The following is a 21,439-nucleotide window of genomic DNA, read 5'->3' as shown; positions in this document are numbered from 1 at the left end:
AACTTACATCCTTCACCAACGACACACAAGACAAGACTGACTGGCTCATCCCTGACTGTACATTCATAATTGGCTTGTTTCTCACAGTCATAAAACAAAACCTGGTTCTCGGTTCATGGCTTTTTAAGAAAACAAACTCATCGATGTTAAGCAATATAATATTCGCCTCTGACTGTTGCTATTCTGTATTATTTATGTGGTATTGTCGTTGGTGCCGCTACAATACTTTTTGTGTACTTGTTTAAGAACACAAATATTGAATCTTCTAAAGCAGGATTCTGAAAAGCTCAGTATTGGAAATGGTCAGCTGCATAATATTGTTTTGTGCTATTTTAAAGGTGACGGTGATGAGCCAAGACCTCGAAAGGATTCTTACTCCCAAGACTGTGGCGGAATCAAGCACTGAACTGTCCAAGAGCTGCCTGACTGAAGATGCAGCCAAAACTGTTTCCAAAGGCAACTCTGTCGTCACAGCCATGCCACACACCGACGGTGAAACCACGACAACCTCTGATGCGCTTGCAACCAACTCAAAACTTGCCATCGGTTCTAAAACTACTGAGACAAACTCCAAACCTGAGGCCCCTTCTCATGCTGCGACCTCCAGTGCAACGTCCACCATCTCCAATTCTACTGGAGCCATGTCACACCTGACCCTAAATACCACCAGTGCAACACTAGTCCGCTACACAACCGCTACAGTCATGCCCAAAATGAGTTGGAAATGGAAGATGCCAATCAAACACATAGTTACAGAGACATCTGAGACTGCCACCAAAACCAACACGACCTTGACTACCTGTCAGACTGCCAAGGCGGTCTCCAAGACCGGACATATGCAGACCTCTATGATGTCAAATGGTGACGACGCAACTCCACCCATGTCCAAATCCATCACAACCATCTCCAATCCTACCACGTCTATGATCACCTCCAAACCAAGTACATGTCCAGCCATCTCCGAATCTCAGTTAGATCTCTGGGAAGCTATGGATGCTGCCTTCGTAGCCGGAGCTGCTTCTGAAGCTATGAGGGTTTCAGGTAAAGATAAAACCATTTCCAGTGCAACATCTGCCATCTCCAAATCTACTGGAACCATGTCCAGTTCCAGTGCAACACCAGCTGTGTCTGAATCCACCACAACCATCTCCAAATGTACTCCATCTACGACCACCTCTGAGCCGAGTACAACAGTCTGCCATCCTGCTACAGTCGTGTCCAAGCCTACTGCTGCAACCTTCTCGAACACAACTCCAGATGTCTCCAAACCCTCTTCGTCCACAACCGCCTCTAAACCAAGTACAAATGCAGGCTTGTCTGAAGCTCTCTGGGAAACTCTCTGGCAAGATTTTGAGGCTGCCGTCGAAGCTTCGAGCGATTCAGGTAAAGCTGTCACCACCGGTCCGGAAGTCGTGGGGACCTGTGATACTGTAGGTTCCCCCAAAAACAAAGTGGCTTCCAACACATCTGAAATCACTTGGAAGTTTTCCATCGAACACAATGTTACAGAGACATCTGTGACTGCCACTAAAACCCACACGACCTTGACCACCTGTCAAACTAGTAAAGACATCTCCAAGACCGGCCATATGCAGACCTCTATGATGTCAAATGGTGTCGAGGCAACTCCACCCATGTCCAAATCCATCACAACCATCTCCAATCCTACCATGTCTATGATCACCTCCAAACCAAGTACATGTCCAGCCATCCCTGAATCTCAGTTGGATCTCTGGGAAGCTATGGACACTGCCTCCGTAACCGGAGCTGCTTCTGAAGCTACGAGCGTTTCAGGTAAAGATAAAACCACAAGCCAGTCATCCACAAGTCGGTCCCCGGCAGACGACACGAGCAAAACCACAGATGTTTCTGTTAAAAGGAATAAAGACCTCAAAAAGATTCTCATTGGATTAACGGAACTGTCCAAATCTACTGGTGCCAAGTCACACATGACCCAGACTACCTCCAGCGCAACTCTGCCCATCTCGTGTTCTATTGCCAACTCCAAACCCACTGAACACGTCTCCAGTGTAACTCCAGCCACGTCTGAATCCACCGCAACCGTCTCCAAATGTTCTCCACCTACGACCACCTCTAAATCAAGTGTAACATTCTGCAATTCCACCACAGTCGTGTCCAAGCCCACCGCAACCTTCTCAAATACATCTCCAGGCATCTCCAAATCATCAGAATCCACTGCAACCATCTCCAGACCCTCTTCACCCACAACCACCTTCTCTGATGCTCTCTGGGGAAGATTTGAGGCTGCCGTCAAAGCTAGGGGCGCTTCAGGTGAGTTGCTGCAATTTCAGCCAATCAGGGGAGTCAATCAGTCGTTCATCCCCTGGGTCTCTGAAGTAATTTGAAGTAAAATAACAATGGGTCAGCTTAAAATCGTCTCATAACAATTGTGATCCAAAAATAAACAAACTCTCCCGATTAGCCTTATTCACGGCCCGCCCACTCAGCATCCCCCGGGTGCTGAAGTCACATTTTGAAGGGGAAAATCCTACTATAACCTATAGAGTTAACACAGAAATCGCAAATGTAATGCAATTTCCGAATAGTAAAGTATAAAATACGGCTAGCATGATCAAGAACACAAGATTGTAAAAGGCACAAAGCATTATAATTTACTTTACCGTCCGAAATAATGATTTGTTGGCTTTAAGTCCATCTATTAATACAGTTTCCCCTTCTAAATTGATGTCAGCACCCGGGGGATGCTGAGACATTTGCTGAGTGGGTGGGCCGTGAATAAGGCTTATTGAATAAAATTGGTATTCCTATAACTCAATTGGATCCGGCAGGTGATAACATCGTACCTGTTATTAATGCCTGACTGACACTTTATTTTTGTTTTTAGGAGGAATATCCTACACAAGGAAGTCTTTGACTCAGCTTAGAAATTGTGCTGTGGCCCAGAAGAATGCAGAGTTTTTCTTATATGTAAGTAAAAGTTTAATACTGTAGGCTACATCTTCAACAATACACTAGTGGCAGGCTGGCAGCCATAATTGTCACACAACAAGTAACTGCATGGATTCAAGTTCTCTTTTTTTGTGAGGTAAAATGTAAAAGAGAAATATGGAGTCCAATCCGAGATGACAAGTAGAAGATGTTCAGTTTATTTAGAGACAATAGTAACAAGTCCATTACAGCATATGCAACTCAAGTCTAAAGCCTTGTCTGCCCTCAGCCTTCTGCCTCGGTACAGATCCCTTCTCCCAGCAGTGTCCCTGGGTACAGTCCTCAATAAAAGTCATACTGTCAGCTATATACACCCCTACAAAGGCAGAGTGCAGTAACTACGTTTTCGAACACACCGACTTATTTGTGTCACCCAAAGGTCAAATTAGCCTTCATGATATTGGGGGATGAACAATTAGCTCAAGAACAGATATACCAGTAAGACTCCCTAATCGGGAGATAAGCGACCGTAGGTGGCTTATCTCCACAAATAGGGCAAAAATGTGTTTTTCCAAAATCTTCCTGATCCATGTTTGTCACAGCTGGCTCAAGCAGTAACAAAACGAAGGGGAGAGGAGACATGGCAAAAGTGTAACAAGGTGTATTTATTAAATAAAGGCTAGGACAATAAACTAAAGGTGGTCAACAACAGGCCAAAAGGATCCTATGAAGTGTGGAGTCAGTGATCAGTGGTGTAAATGTGGATGAGTGGAACATGGTGTAGTGCAGGGTGTTGGATGGAAAGTAAAGCTAAACATAACAACAGGGCATGGTGGAGACAGGTCTGCCTCCTCTGGATCTCTCCTTCAGACTGGCATGGACAGGGCTTTTGTAGACTCCTGGAGGCACCCGGGCCCAGGTGCTCTCCCATGAGCCATTAGCCCAACGAGCCAATGAGGCCCCACCCAGCTCACCTATTAGGACACAGTTAAGCAAGGCAGGCACACCTCTAATGACAGACTCAATGTGTGGGGCATCACATGTTGATGACATGAGTGTAGACATGCTGTGTAGTGATATTCGTGATTTTAGGGCAAAAACTGTAGGAGCAGGGTCCAAAAATGTGTTTTAAAAATCGGCCTGAAGGTGGCGCTAGAATAGGGCCATGTGGGAAATGAGGGGTGGGGTCTCCGCGTTGCCTTGGCGGACGAATAGGTACCGGCCCCGGCTCTCCCGGACGCTCCTAGCCCGAGTTACGGCATTTTATGTGCGCTGCAGTGGCAGGGGGTCCTCCACTGGGGGCGCCACCACTTTTGCATCCGTTCTGGAGCACCAGGAGTCGGTGGTCCCCGGGAATTCCCCGTGAGCAGCCCCGTTGGGGTGGTCATTTGGTCATTTTTGCACATTTGGTCATTTTTTACATCTGGGGGTCGGGGCTCCGGGGGTCCTTGGAGGTTGTAGTTTGGCAGGCAAGGAGTGTGTGTGTAAAATCTGGCATGGATCGGGTCAACGGGTGCGGAGATATAAGCAGGGAAAAAGTGTGACGTGTGAGCACATTTGGTCATTTTTTACATCTGGGGGTCCCCCAGGGACCTGGGGGTCCCTGGGGCTCCGGGGGTCCTTGGAGGTTGTAGTTTGGCAGTCAAGGAGTGTGTGTGCACACACCTTTTTATCTGCAATCTGACAGGAAATGGGGACACGCTGTAAAGGTTGTCTGACCGTTACACCAGCCGCCCAGGCCAGAAGCCAGCATGTCTTTTATGGAAGCATAATATGTTGTGCTGCGAAAAAGCCTATCTACAAGCAGTGATGTTTTTCATTGATTGATTGAATACTTTATTGCGACCGTCAGGTCGCAGTTTAGTATCAAAACCTCCACCGGCCGTCCGTCCGTCCGTCCGTCCGTCCGTCCGTCCGTCTGTCCGTCCGTCCGTCGGTCACACGTCACACCTTTGCCCTGCTCATATCTCCGCATCAGTATGACATCACACTGCTTGGTGTGTGCCGTCAGGGTCATTTGTGTACGGTGTGATGTCATACTGATGTCAGCAGTCTGATGTCATACTGATGTCAGCAGCTATGTCTCTATATATGGAGTTATATGTTGTTCGTGTCCAAATATGGGGCTTGTGAGGTCAGACTTAGTGAGATTCGTCGGTTATCTCCATATATGGAGGGAGAACCAGCTTATGAGCCGATGAGTTGTGTCAGAGTCGAGATCCTGCTTGCATCTAATCTGTCGGTAGATAATGCCGGTCTTATATAAGGGTCATTTGTGTACGGTGTGATGTCATACTGATGTCAACAGTGTGATGTCATACTGATGTCAGCAGCTATGTCTCTATATATGGAGTTATATGTTGTTCGTGTCCAAATATGGGGCTTGTGAGGTCAGACTTAGTGAGATTCGTCGGTTATCTCCATATATGGAGGGATGTGTTGGTTATCTCCATATCTGGAGATTCAACCTTCAACGATTTTGACATCTTGTTACTAATCTGTCGGTAGATAATGCCGGTCTTATATAAGGGTCATTTGTGTACGGTGTGATGTCATACTGATGTCAGCAGTGTGACAGGAGATAAGCGACCAACGGTCGCTTATCTCCCGATTAGGGAGTCTTACTGGTTAGTTCGCACAGGGAAAGCACAAGACAGTATAGTTCTGAATCTGATACAAGGTCTACTAATAGGATTTTAACCCAAGAAAGCACTATGTCTTGTTTACACTGGGGTCCTTTAACGTTAACGATGACGTTAACGCCTTTTTCAAGGCGAAGGTGTGATATTGACAAGCTAAACATGGTTCTTTGGTGACTAAAATATGATGAGATGAATGTGTGTTTTCGTTGACGAGACGAAAATGTTATAAGGTGGATGTTCAAAATCCATGAAAAGCTTACTCAAAAGATTAAAGGGGGCCAAGTCAATCAAATACTGGGAAAAGTGGATTCTCTGCCTTAATTCAGCCCATGGCATAATATAAAAACAAAGTAATAATTGTAACTTTAGTAAAATGCAGCCCTTTTGTCTTGTCGTGTCCTTTTTTGTCTGTATCCTTGTATGTTTGTATGTCTGTTCAAACTTTTTTTTCCCAATAGAAATTGAGTTTTAATAAAAAAAAAAAAGAAAAAAACATGAAAGCTGCTCATGTCAATGGGACTTTAGTGCCCAATCATAGGGAGCGTTCTAGGCTGGTAGCAACATCTGGCTCTGTGATTCGTTTCTCTCACCCCCATAGCCCCCACCCCTTTTTCGGGGGCTCTGTGATTGGTTGGCATACCGGCTTCAGCCACGTGACACGTTATTGTTCAGTGGTGTGTAAAGTAAAAGTACATTTACCTAAGTGCTATACTTAAGTACAATTATGAGGTAATTTGTACTTTACTTGAAATGTGACATTCTGCATGATGAGCACTTACTACTTTTATAATTTAAGTACGTCTTGATACCAATACTTTTGGTACCGCCGCCCGGACTTTACAGAGTATTTCTGCATTGCAGTATTGATACTTTTACTCAATGTAAAACATTTGAGTATACTTTTCCCAACACTGCAGGTTGCTTGTTTGTTTGTGAACGCGGGGGCGGCGAAGTTGCCTCACTGTTTGCTTTACGCTAGTTTTCTGTTGGGTAATAATAGAAGCTAGTGGTCTGACTGAGGAAAGACGTGTCAACAAATAGCTTCGGGTCGCTGGTCGGAAAAGAAGAAACGACATTTGGATTTTAATGGACTTTACTTTCCAACAATCCGTCTGAAATGGAAACTATGCTGCTGACAGGAGAGCCAGACAATGAGAGATACAAGAAAGCTTACCACGATATTCTTGCAATGGTAAGGAAGGGGGAAAAACTTAGTTTTCAAAAGGTTTTCCATAACATCTGATGAACCGGGGGAGGGAGAGAGAGAGAAAGAGGCAGAGAAGAAACTTGCAGCTAATTCTGGTTTGATGTGTGCACAATTTTTTTCACCTGTGATGTTTTGGACGTGCGACACGTATGTATATCTATTCTGCATCTAGCTTAAGGCAAGACCCAAATAAATTCAGAGTGAACATTTTTTAACTAAAATCTTTGATTCTGGGGGTCCCCGGAACAGAATATTTTGAGATCAGATGGGGGTCCGCGGCGTTATACATATCATGTTTGGGGGTCCTTAGTTGACAGACTTGACAAAGTTTGAGAACCACTGACCCATTCTACAAATCCTCTTTTTTTTTTTGCTATATATCAGTGCTTCTCAAACTTTGTCACGTCAAGCACCCCCAAAATCATATGTATTTGGCCGCGGACCCCATTCCAAAATATTTAGTTCCGGGGACCCCCAGAAACAAAGATTTTAGTTAAAGATGTTCACTCTGATTGTCGGTCTTGCCTTAAGCTAGATGCAGAATAGATACACGACCCCTACTTTACGGAACTCTCCCATCATGGTGGTGTCATAGTGACAGACATGCCCTTATTTGGATAGGCGTCGCAAGACTTTTGGGGAATCCCCTGTAACTGTCGGAATGCGCAATAATTTGTCCTTTTTCATGTCTATCGTACATTCAACCAGTTATTGACAGTTTTGTCCTAAAATGCGTCTATTCTTTAGCCAATTCTGTTTGCTGCGTGTCCGATTCGATCACCTTTTGATGTTTTGAACGTGTTAACTGCATGACGGGATTCTTATGTGACGCTTTGGTGACGCACAGGAGATGACCATATTTGGAATGGGCTTGTCAAAAACATTCCAGAAGCATTCCATTCAAGTTACAACTCGTCAGTCGTCAACCCCCCCAACCAACCTTTTCAAGTCCAAGATCACCTTTTGTTCCCAATTCTAAAATCCCCAAAACAATTTTTCACAGTTGCAATTTCTGACAGGTTAGTAGTGACACATAGACTAGCAGTTTAAAATACGATTAAACACAGATAGCTATATAATCAATGCCTAAATATTAAGAAAAAACATATCAGAAATATAAATATTAGGACAAAAATACAAATAGGCCTAAAAGATTTTTTTTTAAATAAAACAAAACTCAAAGGACATGAAATAATGGAGTGTGACTTCTACTTCTACTCTGTGTCAGCATAAAACCTGTACTAAGTGATGCTATACATGGTCATTGCTAACTTAACTCATTCTCATGTGTTTCGCACGAAACACCTGTTTATTAACCAGTCAGCCTTATTATATACGGTATGGTACTTATAGCCTTTAGATAGCTCTTTCTATTCTATCTCCTTTTATGGAGAGCATCTGTGTGTATAAGAGAGGTGTCCCATATGACACTTCAGGAGGCTTGTGCTCGTGAGAGCTGACAGGAGAGGCCAGGAGGCCTGCTCCTCTGATGCTGTGAATGCTGTTACTCTGCTCAACTTTTTGTCTTTTTGAATCAAACAACTGTGTCAATCCTTCAAATCCTTCATCCCTGTGGAACATACATTTTTTTCCATCATAATTCGTATTGTGGAGATTTAATTTATCGTGATATCATCCTCCGTCATGCACTGGAATCAATTCATCTCTTATTTGCAGAGCTGCATACCCAGACCTCTTAAACCCTCTATAATTGTCAAAAGGTATTAATAATATATATATTTAATAGTCTTTTTTCACTTCTTATCAAATGTCTTTGCCAAAAAATAGCCGATCTACAAGTGTGTCGCAAAGCTTTGTGAGCTTGTAGATCAGATTTTTTTTGGCAAATGTTCCGCCCCAGGATAATGGATTTTGATTATCGGGATAATATCGTAAATTCTTTTGTCACAATAATCGTGATATGAAATGTTCATATCGTCCCATCCCTAGTTACTAAAACATCATGTTACACGTTTTAGTTAAATTGTTCAGGAAACAGCGCTAGTGTGTGTGTGTGTGGGGGGGAGGCTCCTTTCACACTGATTCACAAATCAGACATTAGGACTTGGCCATGCAAACATTTTCAGTCGTGAGATTGTATTTAGCTTTAATCCATGATGGGTCGTTTTCTTCAGGAGCCCAGGGTTGTTCTCAGACGCCTGCAGCCACCGATGCTACCGGCTGCCGAGGGACCCTCGCGGTCGCAGACACCACCAGCCACTCAGAAGAGACCCTCACAGACACCACCAGCCACTTGGAAATCCTCACAGTCCCAGACAACGCACCACCCGTCTGCATTCAGCACAACCACACATGGTAAGCTCGCAGGCTACAGCAGTATGCCAAGAAAAGCCTAGACTTATTACGTGTGTGATGTTAAACATCTCTGTTAATTTTCATGTCTTGAGTTACCATATCGTCGTTGTCGGGTGGAAACCTTGTATGTCCAAAACCATTTGTTTTCTATTCATCATTTTAAAAGCGATTTAATTTAGTGAAAACAGCCGATCTACAAGCACACAACGCCTCGCACCGCGAGGCGTTGTGTGCTTGTAGATCGGCTGTTTTCACTACTTTTGTGCAACGGCTTTGTATGGTGAAGCAGGGCTTTACTTTGCGAAACAAATGTACACATTTGAAACTTGGAGATACAAGGTTTCTGCCCGACAGTGACGATAGGTTCTTTAACATCTGCAAACCATTCTCTTTCTTTCTTTGTTTCCACAGCAAATCATCCAATCACGTCTTGCGTACTGAACTGCCAGGTGAATATGACTTCTATTCCCACAAGCATAACCTTGGCATCATTATCACACTGTACTTGCTTCTCTTCTCTATAAAGTACAACCTTTAAGATAATTGTACAAATGACACTTATTGTGCATCTCAATCAGGTCTGTGGTGTAATAACCAATACTACACTGCAATATTTTGCTCACACCCAACGATTGGGACACCAGCAGGTGAGTCATGTTCATATGTTTACGTTAGTTACGTTTAAGTTAGAACAGGGGTCTTCAACAGGGGGTCCTGGACCCCCAGGGGGTCCTCAGAGTCACTACAGGGAGTCCTCCAAAACTTTGAGTGATAGAAAGTTTTTTTTTCTCCTTTTTTATATTAACCACTTGAACCCTAGTGTCAATATTCAAGCTGCGCGAGGCGTTGTGAGCTTGTAGATCGTCTGTTTTCGGCAAAGAGCTTTGGTGTAGAGGGGGAAAAAAGAGCAGACTAAGTACAGAGTGAAAGGTCAAGTTTATTAAGTATTGACGGTTCGAGTGGTTAAATATCTGAAAACACAAATTGTCATGAATCCAAAATACACTGCTGATTGTGCTGTCAAACGACGAAACTATAATGGAATCTATGAAATGGTTGCGGGGGTCCCTGCTTCATCTCTCTCTCAACCAAAGGGTCTTTGGCCTGAAAACGTTGAAGACCCCCGAGTTCGAATATTAATGCATTGACCTGATCGTAACTTGCTGAAAGGTGTCCCAATGAAACTAACTGTCTGTCCATCCGTCCACAGAAAATGAATAAAATCTTCCAGATAGAAGGTACTACAGTATATTATACCCTGTTATCTCATGGTGTGTTGTTAATGTTAACCACATGTACTGTATGTCACATTAATGCATCTTCTTTATTCTTAACCCCCTGTTCTACAACAGCAGATGAACTGGAGGCTGAACCAGGTATGCGTTATGATTATTCTACTTGTTCTACATGTTGGGCTATCGGAGCTGCCGTGGCGAGGATTCCAAAAGGAGATCTTATACATTTAGTGGAGGAGTGCTGCTTAACAACCCATTTAGGCCTAGAATTATTGAATGCTTTAACCAGTGAAAAATAGCAGATATACAAGCTCACAGCGCGGCACCGAGTGCCGCGCTGCGAGCTTGTAGATCTGCTATTTTTTGAAAAAGTGGTGAAAATGCGTGCAAATCTTTGAATATATGAATTTTCAATGCGAACGTTTGTAACTCAGATTTTGCTTCTGGGGGGTCCCTGGAACTAAATATTTTGAGTTGGAGGTTCGTGACCAAATAAATATCATTTTGGTGGTCCTTCACACATGAAAAAGTTTGAGAACCACTGACATAGTAGTCTCTCAAGAACAGACTAACTGAGCTCCAGTTAAGCGAAAAGGACCTTTTCTTTGACGATGGCTATAGCCAGATTGCTGACATAGAAACATAGGTTTAAAAAAAAAAAAACCTCATAAGGATTCAAAAGACACTTATAGAATCGGGTCAAAATTCTAATTTTCACGATTTTTCAAAAATAGCAGATCTACAAGCTCGCAGCGCTATTTCTTTTATTGTTAAAGCATCAAATAATGATAAACAATAATGTGTACCTGTTCTAAATGGGATAAATGAAAATGTCTTGTCATATTTTTGCCATTGAATGTAAATTGTAAAGCTTAATTGAGGGGTTCTTTCATTTCAGGGTCCTTCAGTAATATATTGATGAAAGGAAGCCAGTACATCAGGAAAGAACAGCGGGCTGAACCAGTCATCGGTGAGTTGGGGCTGCATGATGTGTTATGTGTATAATCACCGTGATGCCATTCAAATGACTGTCGTCTGTCAATTAGGGGTGGGCGATATGGAAAAATACAATATCACAATATTTTCCCAAGCTGTATCACGATACACGATTTTATCACGATTCACGTTGGTTTTTGAAGTGGTGAAAGCCGCTTCCAAGGAGTGGCTTTGTGTGTCCCGTACATGCAGAATTGAGGATTGGTCAAGCTTCACATGACAATTTGGCCCTCCAGACAAAATCATTCATTCATTCAGAATTCATAAAAATATAGAACTAACGCACATAGAAAGTATAGATCTAGAACACAGATTTCATAGCTCTAGAACACATAGAATAAAAATTCACCGCTTCACTTCCAAACCGAGGTTTGACTTTTTATGGTTATCTTTCAAGTTACTTGACAAAAACTAGACTCTCTGGGTTCCTTTTGGGAGGTCTAAATTGAACTCTACAAGTATGTAACTCTGACAGTATGGACCCTTACGGGTCCATTTGGTTTCATTTGTATACTGTCAGAGTTAAGTGGAGACCTTGACATTTTAAAGTTTGAGACCTGATGATTTTGACCAAAATGCAGGTTTAATTGAATTCTGCACTAATCTCTGTAATAACATTAAACAGGATTTTTTACGAGGCTCCCTCAATTGTATCACGATATATACGATACCTCTGAAAAGGCATATCGTGGAGACATTGTATCGTCTCAACGATAGTTATCACCATATCGCCTACCCCTACTGTCAATTATACTAATTAGAGCATTGTCTTTTTGAATAGGTCTTCTTCATATGGTGGCGTGTGTCTGCACCCGAGCAAGCAGGATGCCTCGTTACCTGTGTCTGGTGTGTAAGTGTACGTTCTCTGCCTCCAAGTTCAGAGCCCATCTGCGCGATCCATCACACATCAAACACACTCTGGTGAGTCATTTCTCTCTCAAATGTTAATCTTTGGTTGCACTTGTGTTGAGCGATGCCCAGCAGAAAGCATGGCTCTTTGGAATGGGTTGGTTGGTTCTAGATCAGGGGTCGTCAACGTTTTCAGGCCAAGGGCCCCTTAGTTGAGAGAGAGATGAAGCAGGGACCCCCACTACCTTATCATAGATTCCATATAGTTTCATTGTTTGACAACACAATCGTCAGTGTATTTTGGATTCATGTTTTAGTAAGGGCTTAAATCCACCACAGTGCATCCTGTTTTGCTCTCCGTTTATCTATACAAACACAATTGGCTGTATAGGAGGAGTAGGACATTAGGCAGTGTTGCATTTCTGACACTCTGATTCAGGGGTCTTCAACAGGGGGTCCTCAGAGTTACTACAGGGGGTCCTTCAAATCTTTGTGTGATAGAAACATTTTTTCTCCTTTTTTATATTAACCACTTGAACCCTAATGTCCATATTCTGAGAACTTTAGCCACTTAGGCGTTGTGAGCTTATAGATCATCTATTTTTGGAAAAGAGGTTTGGTGTAGAGGTGTACAGAGAGAAAGGTCAAGTGTTGACGGTTCAAGTGGTTAAATATCTGAAAACACAAATTGACATGAATCCAAAATACACTGATGATTGTGCTGTCAAACGATGAAACTATATGGAATCATGGGGTCCCTGCTTCTCTCTCTCTCTCAGCTAAGGGGTCCTTGGCCTGAAAACGTTGAAGACCCCTGCTCTAATTGCATCTTCCCTTACTGTTTTGAGCAGTTTTCTTGAGCAGTGCATGTACAAATATATAGTATTCATCCTCCTATATTAAAGTTGCGGGCGGTGTATATCACAGCAGGACTCACAAATTCTACACTCTTCACTATTTTTAATTGGACCAAGGTCCTAGACGATGTCATTCAACGGGCCAATTCTTACAGGGCCTCATACCACAAAATGAGCATGGATTTATATTACATACGCTGTTATTGCGACCGTAGGGAGCTACTTACTGTAGAAATCTCCACCGGCTGTCCGTGGGTCAGTGAGTCAGTCAGTGAGTCAGTGAGTCAGTCACACTTTTGCCCTGCTCATATCTCCACAACCGTTGCCCCCATCCATGCCAAATTTTGCACACACACTCCTTGACTGCCAAACTACAACCTCCAAGGACCCCCGAAGCCCCAGGGACCCCCAGGTCCCTGGGGGACCCCCAGATGTAAAAAATGACCAAATGTGCTCACACGTCACACGTCACCCCTGCTTATATCTCCGCACCCGTTGACCCGATCCATGCCAGATTTTACACACACACTCCTTGCCTGCCAAACTACAACCTCCAAGGACCCCCGGAGCCCCAGGGACTGGGGACCCCCAGATGTAAAAAATGACCAAATGTGCAAAAATGACCAAATGACCACCCCAACGGGGCTGCTCACGGGGAATTCCCGGGGACCACCGACTCCTGGTGCTCCAGAACGGATGCAAAAATGGTGGCGCCCCCAGTGGAGGACCCCCTGCCACTGCAGCGCACATAAAATGCCGTAACTCGGCCTAGGAGCGTCCGGGCGAGCCGGGGCCGGTACCTATTTGTCCGCCAAGGCAACGCAGAGACCCCACCCCTCATTTCTCACATGGCCCTATTGTAGCGCCACCTTCAGGCCGATTTTTAAAACACATTTTGGGACACTGCTCCTACAGTTTTTGCCCTAAAATCACGAATATCACTACACAGCATGTCTACACTCATGTCATCAACATGGATCAGGAAGATTTTGGAAAAACACATTTTTGCCCTATTTGTGGAGATAAGCCACCTACGGTCGCTTATCTCCCGATTAGGGAGTCTTACTGGTTATAGAGGTTAAATAATACCATTATGGGCTTTATATTTTGTTCTATTTTATTCAATGTGTGCTGCAGATGCACCAGAATCCTACACGACTACCGTTTGCCTGGAAGCTGAATGAGTGTGACTGGGATTCCTTGGCCTGGGAGGAGGAGGAGGCTCAAGGACCAGAACACATGGTGCTCAAGGTAGATTGACAAACAAAGCATATTGAAAGTCATTGATCCTTTATGTAAGGCTTTGCTACTCCATTTATGGGCATTCATTTACTTACTTATTTTCAGATAATTGATCTGCCAAGCAGGATCTTTTGCCTGTTGAATGACAACTATGAGCATGGTGAGTACTAGATTGGTATCGTATGTGGGTCGGGACCCCCCAGGGGGGTCCCCAAATGATTTTGGGGGGGTCCCCAGATGATTAACTTAATGTGCAACATTGTTTTCTCACTCTACAGCAAACAAACCTGCATAAAGTTTAAGTGTATAGAGCGTATCTGCACATTTCTAGTGACAATTTAAAGACCTTTTAATGCTTCTAAAATGACAAATTAAACATTGGCCAAATTATCACATATTAGAGGCAGAAATTGTGAAAATAGCCGATCTACATGCTCAGGCGTTGTGAGCATGTAGATCTGCTATTTTCACAATAGAACAGTGTTATACAAAATGTAATGCCTCAACTCTTCGTCAGGGTGGGGGGGATCCCCAGTTAAAATATGATTATTTTGGGCTGAAACACAGCCTGAAAAGGTTGAGAACCACTGCCATAAAGTGACTATTTGAGGCCCACCACCACTGTCCTGCACCAGTGGTTCTCAACCTGTGGGCTGTGAGGGTATTTCAAGTGGCAAAACACTACGAGTTTAATGATAATATTATGAACCCATTGTCCAAAAAGAAAATGGAAAAATGGTTGTGTTTTGTTCCTGTTCTTGAGAGATTACTGTCCTGTCCCTATAACTAATGGTTTCTAATGGTTTGTTGACAGCCTGCAAGGTTCTGGAGGAGTACTTCTGCAAAGACTGGCAACATGAAGGTTAGTTATTTTTATATAACAATCAATCAATCAATCAAACTTTATTACGGTCTCATGGTCTATAGCAAAGGACAATTCTTTGCATGCATGTCCCCAGGTTGGGGGCATGCAAGTGGCTAAATATGTATTTTTAGACACAATAAGCCCATTCCCAAGATGCACCGCAATCTTTCATGGGCAGATGTGACTTATGGGAGCTGGTATACATAGTAACAAAGACATTGACGGGTTATTGTGTCTAAAAAAGACATATTTACTTTATTTAGCCACTTGTGTGCATGCCCCCACCCACTGAAATAAACATACTAAAATCGCTAAAACAATAGAAAGCAGTAAATGAAAACATTTTAACACTCTATCTTTTCTTTTCTCTAATTACAATCTAAAATATGAACCCTTGTTGTAAAAAACTAAAGTTGTCCTTTAAACAGTTTTGAGACAAACCTGACCGGGTTAGTCAGAATTAAAATAATGTTGTTGACAGCCTACGCATACATTTATACATGAGGTTCCACAGCACAGCAGAGCAGGGGGTCACACCGATACTGACCAACATCTGGCTTGCACCGCTGCATTGTGGCACTTTAATTAGGCCTGGGATTATTGAATGCTTTAACTATTGAAAAAATAGCAGATATACAAGCTCACAGCGCGGCACCGAGTGCCGCGCTGCGAGCTTGTAGATCGGCCCTTCACATGAAAAGATCGGTCCTTCACATGAAAAGGTCTGAGAACCACTGAGATAGAAACCTAGGTTTTTCAAAAAACCTTAGGATTCAAAAGACACTCAAAAATAGCAGATCTACAAGCTCGCAACAGGGCACTCGGTGCTGCGCTGTGAGCTTGTAAATCTGCTATTTTTCAATAGTTAAAGCATAAAATAATAATACGCATTAATCCATACCCAGTCTAAGCAGCTCATCTATCATTATATGCCACATTTGAGTTTCTGCATACTGCTCCTTTCTGTAGCATCGCCACAAGTGGGCAGTATATACACACACCTGTGCAATAAGCTGAGAATAGAAGCTGAACACATACTAACCTTACGAACAATCATGTTTGCTTGTGCATATAACAGTTCATTAGCTTTGTAATGTTTGTGTTGCATTGTGACATGTTCTGTGTTTGTGTGCATGCATTCTATAGTTCCAAACATGGTCACACTTGGAGAGCTGCAGGACAGCCACACATATCCTCAGCTGGGTGAGTATTACCACCACATAATGGGATGTCCACAAAGTCCACATCAAGCACCATCATTATAATTGTACCTATAACTATAATCGTAACTATTACTACTATTACCGTACTAAACTCGGCACAAAAAGAAAGGAGACTTGACTTTATAAGTTTATATCCATTATATCTCCCCTTTAATAATGCCAATTTGTATTATGTTTTATATCATTGTTATTGTTGATTCGTCTCCTTTACAACGAGGTACAGTTTGTAAGCATCGGGCATTCGTGGAATGGGGAAAGGAAATTCACAATGTTGACTGCGTCAAACGGTGACATTTGTAGCATCTGTAGCGCCTCAGATGGATGCAAGTGAAATCACTTTTGGCTCTGCATTGTTCCCCTGGTTGTATTAGACATGTTTGTGGCAGATTTTGGTTAAAAAAATAAAAAGGAGTCAAACTTTAACATTTATCAAATTAATCATAGATTAATTCATGAAATATGCTCCAATTTCTCTGCATATTTGTTTTCGGAATGGAAAGGAAAATTACTCTCTCTCATCTCGTTGTGCACTGTAGTATTCTACTGTATTTCTAACCCCCAATAAATGTAGTGTACTTGGTCTAGATGTTGTGGAGTTTGTGTGTAAATTGTCTTAGTACATTGTCTTCTTTCCCTACCAGGTCTGCAGTTCATGGTTCATTACCAAACTTCCAGAGGACCATCGGGATCCTTGTGTTTACTGTGTGAGAGGATGCTGAACGAACTGGAGTTCTCCTCCCACGTGTTCAGCTTTGAACACATCAAAGTGTTTCTGGTGAGTTCAATAACGTCCTCAAATTGGCCACGTTTCTCCTTTTGTGATAAAAAAAACAGTGCTATTAATTCCACAACGATGACATCCATCCGTCAAAGGATTTGACTTAGCTTTAGGGATGGGACGATATGAAGATTTCATATCAAGATTATTGTGACAAAAGAAATCGCGATTTACGATATTATCGCGATAATCAAAATCCATTAGCCTGGGGCGGAACATTTGCCAATAACAGATCTACAAGCTCACAACGCGTCGCAAAGACATTTGATAGAGTGAAAAAATCGAAGCTTTAAATGGTACCGGATATGCAGCTCGGACAATAAAAGGTGAATTGATCTCAGTGCATGACGGAGGACGATATCACGATGAATTAAATCTCCACGATACGATAATCGTGTTTTCTATCACGATAAACGATGATATCGTGTATCGTCCCATCCCTACTTGGCTTCGCTAATCCTTTGGTCAGTTAAAGGACCAGGTCACCTCTGGGACAACCATATCTTATTCTATTGTTGTGTGGGACACGATCAACACAATCCTGAATTATTCTTTGTGTTCAATCTGTGTTTTTAGATTATGTTAGTATTTCAGCATGCTACAACTGGTCATATGATGCATTTTGCATCATATGACCAGTTGTAGCATGCTGAAATCGGCTGAAATACTAAAATATCTAAAAACACAGATTGAACACAAAGGATTGTGTTGATCGTGTCCCACACAACAATAAAATAAGATCTGGTTGTCCCAGAGGTGACCTGGTCAGTTAACTGGTTAACTTGTTAACTCATTGAGTGCCAATCCCGAACTAGTTCGGCTTTATTAGCGTATCGTAGTGTGCCGATCCCGAACAAGTTCGGCTTTTAAAAAAAAAAAAAAAAAAAAAAAAAAAAACATTTTTTTTTTTTTTTTGAAAAAATTTTTTTTGAATTTTTTTTTTTTTTTTTTTTGGATCCCATCAAATCTGGTGAACATGATTTCAATCGCGATTTTGCATGTTCCACCCCCATACAACCCCATCTAACATACAGGGCAGCCATTTTTGTTTACATTACATGTAAAACATAATGGCGATTATCTCAAGAATGCCTGAACGGATTTCCAATCGGATTTTTTTGTTTGAAAGCTGTGAACAAACTGCACAAATCCACTCCAATGCAATCCAGGATTGCATTGGATTTTTTAGAGCTCATTCTTCTCTGTTTTTTTCCCATGCATGAGGTGTGCAAGGTTTAATCATGGCTAAGTTGACGAAAATAAGGCTTCTAAAATGCTTGGTAGCCAATAGCTAACTTCAAGCTAACTTCATCCTCTTCCTGTACATGCACAAAGGAAAGTGTCCTTTCCTTTGTAAAAAAAGTCATGGCTCCAGGGCTTGGGCATGCATTACCAGCATATCTCTATTATTCTCTGGTCACTGGGCGCCCTCTAGTGGTGATAGGCTGGCACTCAATGAGTTAACTGTGACTGTGCTTCGCGTGAAGAAGTTTGCCATTTCCATATGTTATCTGTGATAGATACCCCAAAATCCTTCTCCCAGCATAATCTAAGACCCTCAGACAGTGGAGCCTGTATCCCTCTTATGTATTCATAAATTGATGTGTGTGTGTGTGTGTTTGTGTTGCAGCAAAAAGCCCACCCCGGCTCGCTGGATTCTGAAGCAAAGAAAACCCCTGTTTGGAAGTTGCTGGACTTGGCAAAGCAGGCAGCAGAAATCCACCCCACTGGTCGTATACAGGTACTACACTCTGTACTGTAGATATGATTAATTAAATCCACCCCACTGGTCGTATACAGGTACTACACTCTGTACTGTAGATATGATTAATTAAATCCACCCCACTGGTCGTATACAGGTAACACTCTGTACTGTAGATATGATTAATTAAATCCACCCCACTGGTCGTATACAGGTAACACTCTGTACTGTAGATATGATTAATTAAATCCACCCCACTGGTCGTATACAGGTACATTCTACACATCAAGTACATCAAACACACAGGGCTGAAAGTGGATTCACACTCGCCAACCTCAATGTGCCTGGCTCAAGACGCTACCACAACCTAAGAAATACTCATCGGATGCCCACGAGGTCAACGCGTAAATCTCTTTGATGTATCTATGTGCCCTTTGACACGTTTGCCACGTTCACGTGACCGGGAAGTGCCGTCTCCCTCGTTCACTTCCCTGTAACGCTGCTGCACAAACATGCCGTTTTCTCCTAATCTAACTTTTAATTCACCTTCATGTTCAAAACGCAGCCTTTTCTACCGGCCGTTAGAAAAACGCTGTGGCCCACGATTGTTTAAAAACGGTCCTGACTGAAAGAAAACATTATCGTGAAATAAACAGGACACAGTTGGATTACATTTACTCGGGTTACTTTTTTCGCCAGGACCTCGAAGGTAGGTAAAATGGCAGGTTGCCATGGGCACCAGCAAATTAAATGTTGAATAATTCTGGGCACCCGATGTGTTAAAAAGCCTACTACCCCAACCTTGGCTTCCCTAATTCAAAAACATGTAGACGTCTGCCTGGTGTTGAAATGAGAAACACTTGATATCATGTATAGCAAATTCAGGGCTGTCCCCGACATCAAGGTTTTGTGGTCTAACCACACAACCAAATGCAGGGAGACGGTCCACTCTACACACAAGTACACTCTAGATCAGGGGTCTTCAACAAGGGGTCTGGGACCCCTAGGGGGTCCTCAGAGTTACTACAGGGGGTCCTCCAAAACTTTGTGTGATAGAAACCTTTTTTTTTCTCCATTAACCATTTGAACCCTAGTATCCATATTCAGAGAACTTTAGCCAAACATAGCAGATCTACAAGCTCACAACGCCTCGCGCTGCGAGGCGTTGTGAGCTTGTAGATCGGCTATTTTTGGCAAAGACGTTTGGTGTAGAGGGGAAAAAGAGGGGAGTACAGAGTGAAATGTCAAGTTATGTATTGACTATTCAAGTGATTAAATACTAATAAATCTGAAAACACAAATTGACATAAATCCAGAATACACTGATGATTGTGCTGTCAAACAATGAAACTATATGGAATCTATGAAAAGGTTGTGGGGGTCCCTGCTTCATCTCTCTCTCAGCTACGGGGTCCTTGGCCTGAAAACGTTGAAGACCCCTGCTCTATATGATAGATTGGTAGACTGACTGACTGACTATCCATCCATCCATCCATCCCAAGGGGAGAATTCAGTTGCCCAGAGGCAGCACAGCAGTTAAGGATACAAGTTACAGGGTATGGAAAAGAAAAGGTACTGTTGTGAACAGTGAACAACAAACGAGGAAACATACAGAGCAAAAGTAAAAAGGTTATAACAAAACAATAAATATATAAAGTGTCAAGAAAGAGTCAAAGCCACAAAAAGTCACGACACAATACTTAACAGTTTGCCAGCCGAAATAGAATGGTTGTTGGTAGATTAGCCGTGAAATTTCTATTATTATATTATGATCTGAACCGCATTCATTTTACCAGACATCCAGCGCTATATCACGTGGTCTTCATCCCCCATTATCATACCGCGATCCCCCGTTGTTTTACTCACCACAGTTCCGTGTGAAATTCTCAATCTGCATTGGCTTAGAGTGGGGGATTCGGCTGACGCATCGTGTCCCTGTGCGTTTCGCGTGCGCGATCCGTTCACGTAAATGTCGCCTCAAATAATCCACGTGTGACTCAAGAGTAGAAATAAAAAGTTTTGCTTGCATAGCCCGCAGCACTGCTGCTGTAGAAGCACTGGTGTATAAACAGTAAACAGACGACAGCAAGGAAGCTTAAAGAAGGAATGGAACTGACGTCACTTCTGCTTCATGTCAAAGCAGCCATGAGCTATCGATGGACGAGCAGTGACTAGGGAAGGTTAGACGATCGCCGATTTTCGGATAAAAATCTTTTATTTCGGTTTTAATGACCCAGAACGGTAAAAGACTGCGCGGCTGAGACACCCTTGCTCAGATGTCCGGTATATTCCGGTTTTAATATTAAGGGGCTCCCCGTGGCTTGGAAAGGGTTAAAGTAACCAACTATATTAATGGATTGCAATTTTATAGCGCTTTTCTGAGCAAGATGCAAACTCAAAGTGCTTATCACGGTCCATCCATATCATGACTTAAAGGACAACTTTAGTTTTTTACAACAAGGGTTGTATTATATTTTAGATTGTAATTAGAGAAAAGAAAAAGTGAGTGTTAAAATGTTTTCATTTGCTTCGTTCTATTGTTTTATCGCGTTTACCGTGCTAAAATGTGGGGCTTGCGTACGCATGGGGGCATGCGTACGAGTGGCTAAATACGTCT

The 21,439-nt window shown here is 42.7% G+C and overlaps 1 protein-coding gene across 3 annotated transcripts in view; it reads left to right on the top strand.

Annotated features, from left to right (window-relative positions):
• Positions 1 to 21,439, top strand: part of LOC308293329 (uncharacterized protein) — a 69,000-nt gene that overhangs the window by 22,325 nt on the left and 25,236 nt on the right. For 2 of the 3 annotated variants that reach the window (XM_080735791.1, XM_080735790.1), the window contains exons 7-21: positions 339 to 2,292; positions 2,867 to 2,949; positions 8,895 to 9,075; positions 9,487 to 9,524; positions 9,654 to 9,722; positions 10,286 to 10,313; positions 10,428 to 10,451; positions 11,209 to 11,280; positions 12,088 to 12,227; positions 14,150 to 14,263; positions 14,360 to 14,414; positions 15,069 to 15,116; positions 16,266 to 16,322; positions 16,984 to 17,117; positions 18,751 to 18,861. In XM_080735791.1, coding sequence (XP_080591917.1) covers positions 339 to 2,292; positions 2,867 to 2,949; positions 8,895 to 9,075; positions 9,487 to 9,524; positions 9,654 to 9,722; positions 10,286 to 10,313; positions 10,428 to 10,451; positions 11,209 to 11,280; positions 12,088 to 12,227; positions 14,150 to 14,263; positions 14,360 to 14,414; positions 15,069 to 15,116; positions 16,266 to 16,322; positions 16,984 to 17,117; positions 18,751 to 18,861 — 3,108 coding nt within the window. Of the gene's footprint in view, positions 1 to 338; positions 2,293 to 2,866; positions 2,950 to 6,595; positions 6,745 to 8,894; positions 9,076 to 9,486; positions 9,525 to 9,653; positions 9,723 to 10,285; positions 10,314 to 10,427; positions 10,452 to 11,208; positions 11,281 to 12,087; positions 12,228 to 14,149; positions 14,264 to 14,359; positions 14,415 to 15,068; positions 15,117 to 16,265; positions 16,323 to 16,983; positions 17,118 to 18,750; positions 18,862 to 21,439 lie in introns of those variants that run through there. The other variant, XM_080735792.1, reaches the window with a different exon arrangement.

The sequence above is a fragment of the Nannobrachium achirus genome (assembly GCF_963921795.1).
Source record: "Nannobrachium achirus genome assembly, chromosome: 10".
NCBI lineage: Eukaryota > Metazoa > Chordata > Actinopteri > Myctophiformes > Myctophidae > Nannobrachium > Nannobrachium achirus.
The sequence above is the reverse complement of the archived record's forward strand: the minus strand, read 5'-3'. Positions and strand labels throughout refer to the sequence as shown.